The sequence below is a fragment of the Mya arenaria genome, chromosome 6, assembly GCF_026914265.1.
Source record: "Mya arenaria isolate MELC-2E11 chromosome 6, ASM2691426v1".
Classification (NCBI taxonomy): Eukaryota; Metazoa; Mollusca; class Bivalvia; order Myida; family Myidae; genus Mya; species Mya arenaria.
This window is the reverse complement of record NC_069127.1, coordinates 16,660,255-16,676,503: the sequence shown is the minus strand read 5'-3', so window position 1 is coordinate 16,676,503 and position 16,249 is coordinate 16,660,255. Positions and strand designations below refer to the sequence as shown.

The 16,249-nt window shown below is 39.7% G+C and overlaps 1 protein-coding gene across 1 annotated transcript; it reads right to left on the bottom strand.

Annotated features, from left to right (window-relative positions):
- Positions 1-12,977: 12,977 nt before the first annotated feature.
- LOC128237587 (aerolysin-like protein) lies at positions 12,978-13,988 on the bottom strand. The gene has a single exon (XM_052953177.1). The coding sequence runs from the start codon at positions 13,986-13,988 to the stop codon at positions 12,978-12,980; it is 1,011 nt and encodes a 336-aa protein (XP_052809137.1).
- Between the last annotated feature and the right edge of the window lie 2,261 nt (positions 13,989-16,249).

The window sequence follows — 16,249 nt, the reverse complement described above, 5'->3', positions numbered from 1 at the left end:
GAGTATTGGTGTTTCTCATACTGACGACTACTGGTGTGCAATATTGGCGACTACGTGTGTCCCCCAGACTGGAGAGTATTGTTGTTTCTCATACTGATGGCTACAGGTGTGCAATACTGGCGACTACGTGTGTCCCTCAGACTGGAGAGTATTGGTGTTACTCATACTGACGGCTACTGGTATGCCACATTTGCGACTACGTGTGTCCCACAAACTGGAGTGTATTGGTATTTCTCATACTGACGACTACTGATGTGCAATATTGGCGACTACGTGTGTCCCCCAGACTGGAGAGTATTGGTGTTTCTCATACTGACGACTACAGGTGTGCAATATTGGCGACTACGTGTGTCCCCCAGACTGGAGAGTATTGGTGTTTCTCATACTGACGACTACTGGTGTGCAATATTGGCGACTAAGTGTGTCCCCCAACTGAAGAGTATTGTTGTTCCTCAAACTGATGGCTACTGGTGTGCCATACGGGCGACTAATAGTGTCCCCCAAACTGGGGAGTATTGTTGTTTCTCATACTGACGACTACAGGTGTGCAATATTGACGACTACGTGTGTCCCCCAGACTGGAGAGTATTGGTGTTTCTCATACTGACGACTACTGGTGTGCAATATTGGCGACTACGTGTGTCCCCCAGACTGGAGAGTATTAGTGTTTCTCATAGTAACGACTACATGTGTGCAATACTGGCGACTACGTGTGTCCCCCAGACTGGAGAGTATTGGTTGTCCTCATACTGACGACTACAGGTGTGCAATACTTGCAACTATGTGTGTCCGCCAGACTGGATAGAATTGGTGTTTCTCATACTGACAACTACATGTGTGCAATACTTGCGACTAAGTGTGTTCCCCTGACTGGATAGTATTGTTGTTTCTCATACTGACGGCTACTGGTGTTCCACATTTGCGACTACGTGTGTCCCACAGACTGGAGAGTATTGGTGTTTCTCATACTTACGGCTACGGGTGTGTAATACTGGCGAGAACGTGTGTCCCCAGACTGGAGAGTATTGGTGTTCCTCATACTGACGACTACAGGTGTGCAATACTTGCGACTATGTGTGTCCACCAGACTTGAGAGTATTGGTGTTTCTCATACTGACGACTACGTGTGTCCCCCAGACTGGAGAGTATTGATGTTTCTCATACTGACGACTACAGGTGTGCAATGCTTGCGACTAAGTGTGTCCCCCAGACTGGAGAGTATTGGTGTTTCTCATACTGGCGACTAAAGGTGTGCAATACCTGCCACTAAGTGTCTCCCCCAGACTGGAGAGTATTGGTGTTTCTAATACTGACAGCTACTGGTGTGCAATACTGGCGACTACGTGTGTCCCACAGACTGGAGAGTATTGATGTTTCTCATACCGCCGAATACAGGTGTGCAATACTTGCCACTAAGTGTGTCCCACAGACTGGAGACTATTGGTGTTTCTCATACTGACGAATACTAGTGTGCAATATTGGCGACTAAGTTTGTCCCCAAAATTGGAGAGTATTGTTGTTCCTCATACTGATGGCTACCTGTGTGCAATACTTGCGACTACGTGTGTCCCCCAGACTGGAGAGTATTGGTGTTGCTCATACTGACGACTACTGGTGTGTAATATTGGCGACTACGTGTGTCCCCCAGACTGAAGAGTATTGTTTTTTCTCATACTGATGGCTACAGGTGTGCAAAACTGGCGACTACGTGTGTCCCTCAGACTGGAGAGTATTGGTGTTACTCATACTGACGGCTACTGGTATGCCACATTTGCGACTACGTGTGTCCCACAAACTGGAGTGTATTGGTGTTTCTCATACTGACGACTACTGATGTGCAATATTGGCGACTACGTATGTCCCCCAGACTGGAGAGTATTGTTGTTTCTCATACTGACGACTACAGGTGTGCAATATTGACGACTACGTGTGTCCCCCAGACTGGAGAGTATTGGTGTTTCTCATACTGACGACTACTGGTGTGCAATATTGGCGACTAAGTGTGTCCCCCAACTGAAGAGTATTGTTGTTCCTCATACTGATGGCTACTGGTGTGCCATACGGGCGACCACGTGTGTCCCCCAAACTGGGGAGTATTGGTGGTTCTCATACTGGCGACTACAGGTGTGCAATACTGGCGACTAAGTGTGTCCCCCAAACTGGAGAGTATTGGTGTTTCTCATACTAATGAATACAGGTGTGCAATACTTGCGACTAAGTGTGTCCCCCAGACTGGAGAGAATTAGTGTTTCTCATAGTAACGACTACATGTGTGCAATACTGGCGACTACGTGTGTCCCCCAGACTGGAGAGTATTGGTTGTCCTCATACTGACGACTACATGTGTGCAATACTTGCGACTAAGTGTGTTTCCCTGACTGGATAGTATTGTTGTTTCTCATACTGACGGCTACTGGTGTTCCACATTGGCGACTACGTGTGTCCCACAGACTGGACAGTGTTGGTGTTTCTCATACTTACTGCTACGGGTGTGTAATACTGGCGACAACGTGTGTCCCCAGACTGGAGAGTATTGGTGTTCCTCATACTGACGACTACAGGTGTGCAATACTTGCGACTATGTGTGTCCGCCAGACTTGAGAGTATTGGTGTTTCTCATACTGACGACTACGTGTGTCCCCCAGACTGGAGAGTATTGATGTTTCTTATACTGACGACTACAGGTGTGCAATACTGGCGACTACGTGTGTCCCCCAGACTGGAGAGTATTGGTGTTTCTCATACCGAAGACTACTTGTTTGCAATATTGGCGACTACGTGTGTCCCACAGACTGGAGAGTATTGGTGTTTCTTATACTGACGGCTACTGGTGTGCCATATTGGCGACTACGTTTGTCCCACCGATTGGAGAGTATTGATGTTTCTCATACTAACGACTACAGGTGTGCAATACTGGCAACTACAGGTGCGCAATACTGGCGACAATGTGTGTCCCCAAAACTGGAGAGCATTGGTGTCCCTCATACTGACGGCTACTGGTGTGCCATACGGGTGACTACTTGTTTCCCCCAGGCTGGAGAGTATTGGTGTTTCTTATACTGGCGGCTACTGCTGTGCAATGCTGGCGACTACGTGATTCCCCCCGACTGGACAGTATTGGTGTTTCTTATACTGGCGGCTACTGGTGTGCAATACTGGCGACTACGTGTTTCCCCCAGACTGGAGAGTATTGGTGTTTCTAATACTGACGGCTACTGGTGTGCAATACTTGCGACTAAGTGTGTCCCACAAGCTGCAGAGTATTGTTGTTTCTCATACTGACGGCTACTGGTGTGCAATACTTGCGACTAAGTGTGTCCCACAGACTGTAGAGTATCGGTGTTTCTCATACTGACGACTACAGGTGTGCAATACTGGCGACTAAGTGTGTCCCCCAGACTGGGGAGTATTGGTGTTTCTCATACTGGCGGCTACTGGTGAGCAATACTGGTGACTACGTGTGTCACCCAGACTGGAGAGTATTGGTGTTTCTCATACTGACGACTACAGGTGTGCAATACTTGCGACTACGTGTGTCCCGCACACTGGAGAGTATTGGTGTTTCTTATAATGGCGGCTTCTGGTGTGCCATATTCGCGACTACGTGTGTCCCCCAGACTGGAGAGTATTGATGTTTCTTAACTGGCGGCTACTGGTGTGCCATATTGGCGACTACGTTTGTCCCACAGACTGGAGAGTATTGATGTTTCTCATACTGACGACTACAGGTGTGCAATACTGGCAACTACAGGTGTGCAATACTGGCGACTACGTGTGTCCCCCAAACTGGAGAATATTGGTGTCCCTCATACTGATGGCTACTGGTGTGCCATACGGGTGACTACGTGTTTCCCCCAGACTGGAGAGTATTGGTGTTTTTTATACTGGCAACTACTGCTGTGAAATGCTGGCGACTACGTGATTTCCCCCGACTGGAGAGTATTGGTGTTTCTTATACTGGCGGCTACTGGTGTGCAATACTGGCGACTACGTGTTTCCACCAGACTGGAGAGTATTAGTGTTTCTAATACTGACGGCTACTGGTGTGCGATACTTGCGACTACGTGTGTCCCACAGACTGGAGAGTATTGTTGTTTCTCATACTGACGGCTACTGGTGTGCAAAACTTGCGACTAAGTGTGTCCCCCAGACTGGAGAGTATTGGTGTTCCTCACACTGATGGCTACAGGTGTGCAATACTGGCGACTCAGTGTGTCCCCCAGACTGGGGAGTATTGGTGTTTCTTATACTGGCGGCTACTGGTGTGCAATACTGGTGACTAATTGTGTCCTCCAGACTGGAGAGATTTGGTGTTCCTCATACTGATGGCTACAGGTGTGCAAAACTGGCCACTACGTGTGTCCCCCAGACTGGAGAGTATTGGTGTTTCTTAAAATGGCGGCTACCTATGTGCCATATTGGCGACTACGTGTGTCCCACAGACTGGAGAGTATTGGTGTTTCTCATACTGACGACTATAGGTGTGCAATACTGGCGACTAAGTGTGACCCCAGACTGGAGAGTATTGATGTTTCTCATACTGACGACTACAGGTGTGCAATACTGGCGACTACGTGTGTCCCCCAGACTGGAGAGTATTGGTGTTCCTCATACTGACGACTACAGGTGTGCAATACTGGCGACTACGTGTGTCCCACAGACTGTAGAGTATTGGTGTTTCTTATAATGGCGGCTACTGATGTGCCATATTGGCGACTACGTGTGTCCCACAGACTGGAGAGTATTGGTGTTTCTCATACTGACGACTACAGGTGTGCAATACTTGCGACTACAGGTGTGCAATACTGGCGACAACGTGTGTCCCCCCAGACTGGAGAGTATTGGTGTTTCTCAAACTGGCGCCTACTGGTTTGCCATATTTGCGACTCCGTGTGTCTCCCAGACTGGAGTGTATTGTTGTTTCTCATACTGTCGGCTACTGGTGTGCAATACTGTCGCCTACGTGTGTCCCCTAGACTGGAGTGTATTGTTGTTTCTCATACTGATGGCTTCTGGTGTGCCATACGGGCGACCACGTGTGTCCAACAGACTGGAGAGTATTGGTGTTTCTCATACTGTCGGCTACTGGTGTGCAATACTGTCGCCTACGTGTGTCCCCCAAACTGGAGAGTATTGGTGTTTCTCATACTGGCGACTACAGGTGTGCAATACTTGCGACTACGTGTGTCCCCCAGACTGGAGAGTATTGGTGTTTCTCATACTGGCGACTACAGGTGTGCAATACTGGCGACTACGTGTGTCCGCCAAACTGGAGAGTATTGGTGTTTCTCATACTGGCGACTACAGGTGTGCAATTCTTGCGACTACTTGTGTCCGCCAGAGTATTGGTTTTGTGTTTGTCATACTGACGACTACAGGTGTGCCATATTTGCGCCTACGTGTGTCTCCCAGACTGGAGTTCGCTTACGTCCGATAATGGATGTTAGTTACTTAGACCTTACGAGTGTAAATACGAGTATATACACGATAAACAACTCGTATGAACAGGTACTGAACACTTTTTGACCTACGATGGAAAATTCAAATATTTGTTTCATCCCTGTGTTAAACACTTGATAAAAAGTATTACCATTTTGTGTCCATTCCCTGTTATCTCAATTTACAAAGCACCCAGAACGCAAACAACCAAGATATTGAGAACGATTAAATTGACATCAAGTATATGTGTGTTTGCTATTTGCTTGACAACACTAGATTTTACGGTCCAAATAATAGACACAAAAAAAGGAGAACTAGTTGTTATGGCAGAGATACTTGATATTTTTGACAGGTGCAAGTACTTATATTTTTCATATTTTTAAACAACCACTTGATTTCTTAAAAGACACAATACCTGTCATCTTGCAGACATACTTAATGTTTTCGACGACTGATGCATTTACACATATAATTAACAACCACTTTATTTCGTGAAGACGTCTTACTTGTCATCTAAATAGCAATTGTTCCCTGGTTTCTAGTTTGCATGCACTCGCAAGCGACATCATTCATTGATATAAGTACACGCTACTTGTTGTTTTAATAGCAATATTTCAATAAGGCATGGTGTTGTATAATATTGCTCTATATGCCCACAGTCACCTATAGCCTAGGTCCATCTCACAACCAGTGGCTGCAAGAAGTTTAAACAGGTTGCTGCAAGTCATTTACAGATCTCCTGATCTGATCAGTATTTTGACTAATAGCGTAACACAAGTCGACGAAAAGGAAATCTCTGTGCAAAAGTATGTTCAATAATACAATGAATATTATATAACAATCCCAGTAGAAACCATATAGTATAGAGAATTTGGGTTTGTTCCTCGGAGGACAAATTGCTGGATTGCTGTCAATTTTCTTTAAAAATATTACAACAATATCATTTGATATTATAACTGATTTTTTTATGTACTTTTGAAGAATAAAATAATACCAATATGTTTTACCTATATATTAAGTTTGATTTTCCAATCGCTGCACATACTTATTCTGTTGCCAAATATTTGCTTCATATCAAAAACGTCGTTTTAATAAAGTATTTGTTTAAAAAGTATTTTAGTATACACTGTCCGGTGATTTAGAGGGATTAACCAGTTATCAGTGAAATAAAATTTCACTGTTTCAAACAGTGACATTATCAATTTTCCGGTTTGAAATTTAAGCCAGTCATGCTATCCCAAACAAACATGAGCGCGCACAGGGCTGGGACACAAGACGTCATTTCCGAAATGACGTTACTTCCGCATGCAGTTGGGCGCTTTTTGAGTCATTTTTTAAATGATATCCTCCTAAGACTATAGTCCTTTGTGCGATATATACGACTATAACGAAGGTAATACTTGACATCCATGTACATTTCGTTACATTTATTTCCAAAATATCCAATAAAACAGAAAACATATTGTGATTTCATCAAAAACTAACCAGCATATATTTGAAATGTCTACATATTTTTGTTGACCCCCGATTGGCTGAAAAAAGCCCAGGGATGTCGACATGCATTCGGTTTACTGCAGGATTAAATTTCATTAAACACATGCCCTATTGGCCCCACAAGTTACCGACGCAGCGTCCAGCGACATAGGTCATTCATTACGAATACTACTCCTACTGATTTACCATCATACATCCGAGGCTAAATTGGATGGAAAATGGTGGAGTGGAGGTGTTCCGAATAGACTGATTCATGTCATGAGCTCTAGGCACAAGTTATGAAGCAACGATGATCGTTTTAATATATTTTTTATAAGATCTTCATAAGAATATTCTTAATTAATGCGTTAAGTTTATTATTTTAAACGGATATACGTTTGGGAGTCAATACAATTATTTACCAAGTCATGTTATTGTCTATTTCCATGCCAGTACGAAGAAGTCCAAGGCAGAAGTGAGGACAATGAAGAATCATTTTCGCAGACAAACCTTTTGATCACATTGTCGAAATGGGGATAGTATCTATTTATAAAGTCGCAAAGTGTGGATAATCATCAACACCAAATCCACCTTATTACGTCTGAATTGTAAACTTCTGAACAAAAACACGCTCTGACGTTTCATTAAATTCAAGAACAGAAACTTATAGAACATACGATGAATTGTGGGAGTGACTCCGAACACTTTCCGGTGTGAAACTCGCCATTTGTTTTGAACACAGAATATATCAATCTTAATGTGTTATTACCACAGTTAAACTTTTGTACGTAAAGATTAAACTTACATATTTTATCCTATGCGTTATTTCATATTTCCCGAATTGTGTTAGACAAAAATCAGAATTTACTGATTCGTTAATAACTTCATTTTAGGTATTTGCTATTTGTTAACGAACTTTTATGCAATATTATGTATCCATTTTTTTTTTAATTCAGTTGTTTCAAAGTTCAACTAAAATCTGAATTTATATAAATTAAAGTAACATTTAAAACAAAATTGAATGACGTCACGTAACTTTGACAATCATCACGTTATATGTTCGATAACAGTTACTACTGTACTGCAAATCATACTAGACAACGCATCCACAGCTCCAAAGCGCCATCATTGGAACAACAGCGCCACCACTATTTATTAATAGGTGCATATTTCATTAAGAAAGAGATCTGTGCACCGAATTGTCGTTAAAATTCTAACAGATATCATATATGCAAAAGTACCGATCGGGAGGAACACTCCTTGCATCACTTAATATCATTATATATCCTAGCCAACCTATAGATTAAGTGTTCTTACACGGTACCACATTCTCCGATGTTCGAAATACGTCCATGATATGAACAATATCAGTTAAAATATAAGTCATAGTCACTTGTGTACAAATAAACAGAAGACACAGCTGCACCACGGAAATGTCCACATCTCATTTTCTTTACACCACCGATAAGTGAGGGAGATTTACTTTAAAATAACCATTCATGCTAACGGTGTCCTGTTTTTAAACTTGTGTACTAATAATGTGTTGGTGTTGAGAAATGTACATGCAAACTATAAGGGCAATGGATATTTGTAAGTTCATTGAAGCTAGCCTGTTCAAAACTATTGGCTAGTTCAAAGAACGTAGTAACCAACTAAATAGTTGATGTTTTAAGAAATTCTTGTTGTCCTATGTTTCAGGTTTTCGATTGTTTGCTTTTGAGTTCTATGTCATTGGCGTCGACCCTGTGTCATTAAAAGAAGTTTATGATAAAACATTTGACTATTGGACTTGTTTCTGTAGTTTTTTATATAATCACTGCAAATAAAGAAGAATAAAGTAAAAAATAACATAAAAACGACCGGATGCAAACATCACATGTGAACAAATAAATCAATCAGGCGCTAAAGAACTAGCTCTTAAGAGGTACGATAAAGACTTTCAAAGACAACAAGCTGACTTAGCTCGCCTAAACAAGGTTTCGAATTATGTCTCCTTTAAGTCTAATTAGAAAAAAATCGTTAAGCAAACAAGGAGAAAACAAAAATATGAAACAAAAAATAGAAAAAGAAATATATAAATACTGTGTAAAAATCTTCGAAATACAAAACGAAATAAATTGAAAAATGCCAACATTCATCAGGAAGGCAACACACGTTTTGAATAATTTGAAATGGGGGATTTTTTTGGTAAACACTATCCATCAACTATATTTTTACAACCATTAAAAGACCAACGAAAATGAAAACAATAAAAGTTCGGTACTAAGCTATCCTAATATAAACAACATATGATATAAAAATTATCGATGATAAACTTTCAGATCTGCTCGGAGGACTGACGGCCTTCACACGAGCAGATCTCCCCTTCAAACACCTCAGTGGACGGCCTTCACACGAGCAGATCTCCCTTTCAAACACCTCAGTGGACGGCCTTCACACGAGCAGATCTCCCCTTCAAACACCTCAGTGGACGGCCTTCACACGAGCAGATCTCCCCTTCAAACACCTCAGTGGACGGCCTTCACACGAGCAGATCTCCCCTTCAAACACCTCAGTGGACGGCCTTCACACGAGCAGATCTCCCCTTCAAACACCTCAGTGACCTGGATATCGATCAACCTCAGTTATGCGAGAGGCATAATTGGTCTATGTTGTGCTCGTATTACAAACCGTCCATATCAGATACAGACTTTGAAAATCAAAGTTTTTGGACAAAATGAACATATCATCTGCATAGGCATTGGAATTATGACTTAATGAAAAAGAATTATGTAAACCTCTCAATAACATCTTTGATAATTTTAGCCTGGAAAATATTATCTCTGCACCTACGTGTTTCATGAAGAATTGCAGGCCAACACTTATTGATGTCATCCTCACCAATGTCTTTTATATGAAAAACTGTCAACTTTAATTGCGTCGAAAGTGATGGTCGCAGCCTCATAGCAATTAGTTTAAGAAATCAATGTGAACCATTAATTGAAACGAACTTCACTTCTATCCCTACAGGTCATACACACATTTTGACAACAAGACTCTCAGGAACATCTTTCCAATGTACCGTTTCATCTCGCCCACATTTTTGAGGACATGTATTATATATATTGGGCTCACGAACATCTATTAAAACAAGGCATTGACGAGCATGCCTCTGTAAAACAGGAAACACCAATAGGGAATCCACCATCTAACATGAACTCTATGTAACGTAAACATATTTGCAAGGTAAAAAACACATAAAAACAGAAATCATAACATGGCAAACTGGTCTTTAAACAAAGAACAAAAGAGAATCTATAGCTGTTTGTTTTCAATAACGATACCGTGGATGAACCAAATTTTAACATCTCTGACCGACAATTAAACATATTGTCTCACAGAACCATATAAATGAATAAGATGACCCAATAATACTCAAAGACAACATAGTATTTTGGTTTCTGACCAAAATCTGGTGTCGAATAAAATGAACTCATTTTTAGATCAAAATAGCCGATAATATTGGAATCTGCAAAAAGATAATTTTAATGTTCCCATTAGAAACATAGCCAATGAAATCATAAGATAATGATCATTTGAAAAAGGCTTAAGCTAGCGCGAGTTAACCCTATTTTCAAAAAATTATATGAAAGGTTCGTAAGTAAGCAACTGATCAGTCATTGTGATAATATTTTTCATCCTTTTCTGGCATTTTTCAGAATAATATATGGACATCAACCCTGTTAAGGCTTGTAGGACTAGAAATATCCCTCGATGAGAACAAATATATATTGGTGCAGTTCTAATGGACCTCTCAAAAGCAATCGAATGCCTGCCCCATGATCTCATCTTAGTCAAGCTTAATGCATATGGTCTCTCAGCTCCAGCATGTAAATATATGCACAGCTATCTTACAAACAGAAAACAACGGGTCAAACATGGTCAAACATGGTCAAATTACCAGTGGTTGGTTTGGATTTGGTTCTAAAAGGCGTGCCACAAGGATCAATATTAACGACTCCAGTCCAACATCCTTCTCATTGACTTATTCGACTTTATCAATAAGGCAGCCTAGTATAATTGTGCAGATGACAATACTCTGTGTGTGATAAAAATCCTGATTTTGTTAAGACCACTCTCAGATCTCAGTTGTCTCAAAGTATGTTTCAGAAATTAAACATTTTAATAGACTTAATCACATTATTGTTTGTGAAGAGCAAGTTAAACACTTAAAGACGTTGAGGTAGATAAAAAATACAACTGCATATCCTTCAAATCTAAGCAACGTTTTGTTAATCAATACTAACTAATTATCTTTAAATCAGATCTAATTTCAACAAATGTCCTGTTGTTTGGCATTCTTTTAGCACGACCAAAACAGAAAAATGAAAAATAACCAAAACAGAGCTTTAAAAGTTGTTTTAAAGGATTACATCTCAACTTACGAAAATCTTCGTCAGAGAGTTCATTTGCGCCAGTCAGAGAGTTTATTTGCGCCAAGATTACATATGAGCAGGGAAAGAGGCATCGCTATTGAAATTTACAAATGTATGTACGGTTTATACCAGAATATGTTCAAAACCTTAAGGTAATTAAGACATTTAATTTCATTCTCAAATACGAAAACTGAGTATTGGTATTGTGCCAATAGTAGGAACAACTTAACATGGGAAGAACTCCTTCCGTTTTGGGGCTAGTCAGATATGGAACAGCCTCCCAAAGGAAATAAGGTGTTTTCAAAACTACATGAGATTTAGGAGGCTGATCCGCTCTTGGACAAGCCCCTCTTGCAAATGCTCAATGTGCATATAATCTTTTATAACTTCAAAAATAAGAAAATAAATGAGAATTGTAAGGTATTTAACTGAAATTGTATTTATTTTCTTTATTTTATGGTTGGAAAAGGAGTTATGTTTTAAGTGGAACAGACTACACCCCTTGGGCAAGATGTGGCAATCAAATACTAGAATAAAAATATCAAATTAAATAACACGGGCTTATATATATTCATGAATGTTTCAGTATCATATTTCATTTAAATTTGTCATACACATTCAATTGCGTGTGTGGTCTTGTTAAGGTGTTACGATTTAGCATTTTCAATTGATATTCTTACACAGTTGAAGGTACTGGCCGAGCAGCGGTTTTGATGATTACCTGTAGGGATTGAACCAATCATAGAAACGTCTATGTCTCCGCACGTTTCTGTTTCTGACAATTTCTGACAATTTCAGCAAAAACTAATAGAATTTAAATTACATGATGAAATAAATACCTCATCTTAACAATATTTATAAAAGCGATAATGCCATTTGTACCAACGTAACATCACTGTACCATGCTGTAATTCCTGTGTACATAATGTTATTTACAATTTTCTGCTTTAAGCTTAACCAAATTTATACTCTTTAAGAACTGACCATTTAACAGTGATATGTCATCTATAGGAACCGTGTGCTTGTAGATTGCCCGTACATGCAGGAAAACTAGTTGATGTTACCATTGTATACAGTGCTCCAATAAGCTTACATAATGTTATGTTTTGCATGAATGTATTAAGAAACGGCTATTGTAAAAAAATGTTCAAATTTTGTACCGTCTTAAAACTATATGCTTTTATTTCCAGGTCACCAGCTCTCTGTTATGCTTTGATATGTTATCTGTTTGTTATTTATGTCGGAAAATAGCTCATTGAGCTAATTGCTCTTGTTAGCATATACCCAACTTAAAATAAAGATTCTTGTATTTTGTATCTTGCTACGGGATATGAGCGGAACGAATCGTGTATGGTGTTGACACGATATTTTTAGTCGCGTTTGCAAGAAAAAGTTGAAATTAAATATACAAGACAAGCTAGACATAATCACAGATATTTATTTCGTTGTTATCTAACAAACAAATACAACTTGTAAATAAAATGTTATATTTTGATCAGAGTATTCACATATTCAATTTCAAAGATAACAATAGAGAAAAGTTTGGTTAAATGGAAATCATATAAAATGAAACATACTTCATTAAGAGTTGAATTGTGCACTGTTATACATATCACGCCTATATGTTATATTTCGATTTCGATTTAACACCTAATTGCCTTGATATGGCCCTAGGTCATCAATTGTGACGTTCCCGGATCTGGCATTCAGCCCGTTGTAAACGCCATTTGCTTTGTATCGATAGGTATTCCCATTTGTCAACCGAAGCTCCATCTCGGCCTCGTACTCGGTGTCAATGTCGTCTGCGTACATTGTGGCATTTCCAAGGATTCTCTTATGCGGTGGGCAGACAAGCGGCCACTTCCAGGTCTTGGTTTCCGTATGGGATGTGGATACAGAATGCGTGGCCGATGAAGACACTGTCCAGCTGAATCCCTGCGTGGTTGAAGCGACTGCCGGTATTCCGGCTGTTACTTCAACGCTTAGGGTCATGGAGAGTGTGGCGGTCATGCTCCATTCTCTCTTCATTGTCACGCTCCTGGATCCACTCAATTCGAACGTTTGCTCACGATCTGTGCCGTTACTAAATACCTGATGCGCAACTGTTGTTGGTGTACTTGCAACAATCTCCATATCTAACTTTGGATAGTTCACGTTCGTCAAAGTCGCCCGAGAAATTGGACAAAGCATTGCAAAGCCCAAACGGTCAACGTCTTCACCTGCTGCGCCAAATATTCCACAGCAGATACCGGAGCCTACTTCCGGCCAATAACGACCGTCTTCCCTTAGATTGCTAGAAAATATTCCCCAGGATCTTTGTTTGTCGGTTTCAAGGAAAATCGCACCTAGTCGCCGGCGCCCTAAGACCGAAGAGTACGGGCCACTGGCTTGGATGTTGAGCTTCGTGATCAGTTCCCCAGTCCGGAAAGTGAATTCACCGGACGTGCCCCCACGCTTGCCGACCAATTTGCTGCTTCCATCGCTCATAGAAACCTCAACGCCTATAATGCGCCAATCATCTTTCCATGCTTTTATTTTAGTCAATACCGCTCCTTTGTCCAATTTAACGAAATCAAACTGAACTCCACCCTCACCACCGGAAGCATTGTTGTCCGTAAAATAATCCCTACTAATAGAACTCTCTGGAAAAACAAACGGCATCCTTGCTTTCAGACAGACCAATGTATAGTGAGGAGGGCTATCGTAATGGATGTAATCTTATATAAGTAAGGTCGCTGGGCACAACCAGGCGAACATGCAGTCGGAAAAGATAAAGTTTGTTCAAGTGGTTAGTATCAGGTATAGGACATGGATAACACTCTTAGCTTTCGAACAGCTGAAGTAGTTTTATAACACTAAAATGCTGACAAACATATTTTTTTTACTGACGGGAACGTTAGTTGTATTCAACATTGGTCTATTTATCATGATGAATATCATGTTCCCTTCTGAATTATTCTTTGAACAGACTGTTCAATTAAAATATTGTTAAATAAGCATGTACAACTTTTCAAAAAAGAATGAAAAAAAGCACTAAAATAAAACGTACAAAATGTATATCTGTAAATGATTTGTTGATGACGGTGGGTGATTCAGACGCTTGAGAGACAATAGCAGTATGTAACCTTTGAAATTTATTCTCGTTTTCGTTTCCAGAAATTTTAGTTCATGAGGTTGATTCAGGTGCTTAGATCCGTTTTTCTAACACTACCAGTAACATATCTTTCATATATAGGCTCAATAAACAAATCTCGGGAACGACTTGATGTCCGACGATGTTTTGTTGCATATTTTCATTCACATTATTTTGCCTACGTGTTTTTGACCAACATCTTAGCTTGAAATTTGCTGACAAAGAGAATACTTACAAAACAGATTTCATCATTCTATCACCGCTTTTTGATGTCTTACTTTCACGTGCCAATGTCCTTATTTAAGGTCATTATGATACTTGTCGACTGCATGATTGGTGTTTACTTGTAACCAGCGTGGTAATATAAACATAGGTGCAGGTCGATTGCAGATCATGATCCCTTAAAGTCCATATTACATTACTTTCATTTGGATATCAAATTATCGTTATAGACATCGATAGGAATTAACTGTCTGACACTCGGCCTAATAACTTCTTCTTAATGTAGCATTGGTTTGATGAGCATCGTTATATAGAAAGAAGGATGTTCAATGGCATGTTTATTAAGTCTGTTTAGATTAGATAAATCAGAGGAAAATATGACGCATATGGTTATTGCAAGATCTCAATTTGAAATATGTGTACATCAAAGAAAATTAAATTATGATTAAGAACCAAAAAATAAGTTAAATGAGTCTAGATTAAGAAATTGCAAAAATATTCTGGAATATGTTTAAAGGTTGGGCTAATATCAAGGCTACTAATATATCAATAGATACCTTTAAACATTATTTTAAGAGTGTGAATATATTTACTGAGCCTTTTCCAGCGTAGACGATAATGTTGTTGATTTAATATTTATATTTGAGAAAAATGTTAGCTTAATTGAATACGCCCCATATCATGATTTTTCAATAGATGCTATACCACCATTGAATACTAACAAAATTGGGGGCCCAGATATGCATAGAAATGAATTTCTCATTCATGGGAAATTCGTCTTGTTGCCACATGTTCTTACTTTGTTTAATAAGCTTTTTGAAATAGAGTTTATTCCACGGGCATGGTCTGAGGGTTTTGTTATACCATTGCATAAAAAGAGAAAAATCAATGATGAGAATAAGTAAAGAGCAATCACATTGCTCGGTAATATTGGTGATTTACTAAAGAGAATAATACACAATATATTGACTGTTTGAGCAGAAACATACACTGTATATATAGAAGCACAGGTGGATTTTGATCACGTTGTTTATAGATTATACAAAAGTCTTTGATTATGTAGTGAGAGATAATTTTTGGTAAATTGATAAAGCTTGGAATTTGGAGTAATATGTTGAATATAATTAAATCAATGTACGACTCGGTCAAATGACAGCTGACATATAATAAAGCGTTGGTTTAAATTGTCCTCTTAGTGTAAGACAAGGAGAAAGTATGTCGCCTGTCCTTTTCTCGATTTTCTGAATGACATTGTGTTTAGTAAAAAAGGATCCCTTTTGGATGCCCAAACTTTATTAGCAGGCCAAGCGCTTAAAGCGAATTTTTAAATGAATAAGTATCTTTATAGGGTCACCTGTCTATAAGTTAAGCATATAAGTGATGCATTCGACAAACTTATTGCCCAAATTTTGAATTATGCAGGAGAAGTTTTGGGTTTGTACAAGGTTATACATTTACGTTTCTGGCCACTTAGAGACACTAAGATCAAGCATAATCACCTTCCCGACGCATTTACCTTTTATTCATGTATTCATGCTTAGGGCGGTAAAAAAAATGTTTTATCTCA

What these genes read in the sequence shown, in the direction of transcription:
- LOC128237587 (XM_052953177.1), bottom strand. Translation starts at nt 13,988, where the DNA reads ATGCCGTTTGTTTTTCCAGAGAGTTCTATTAGTAGGGATTATTTTACG.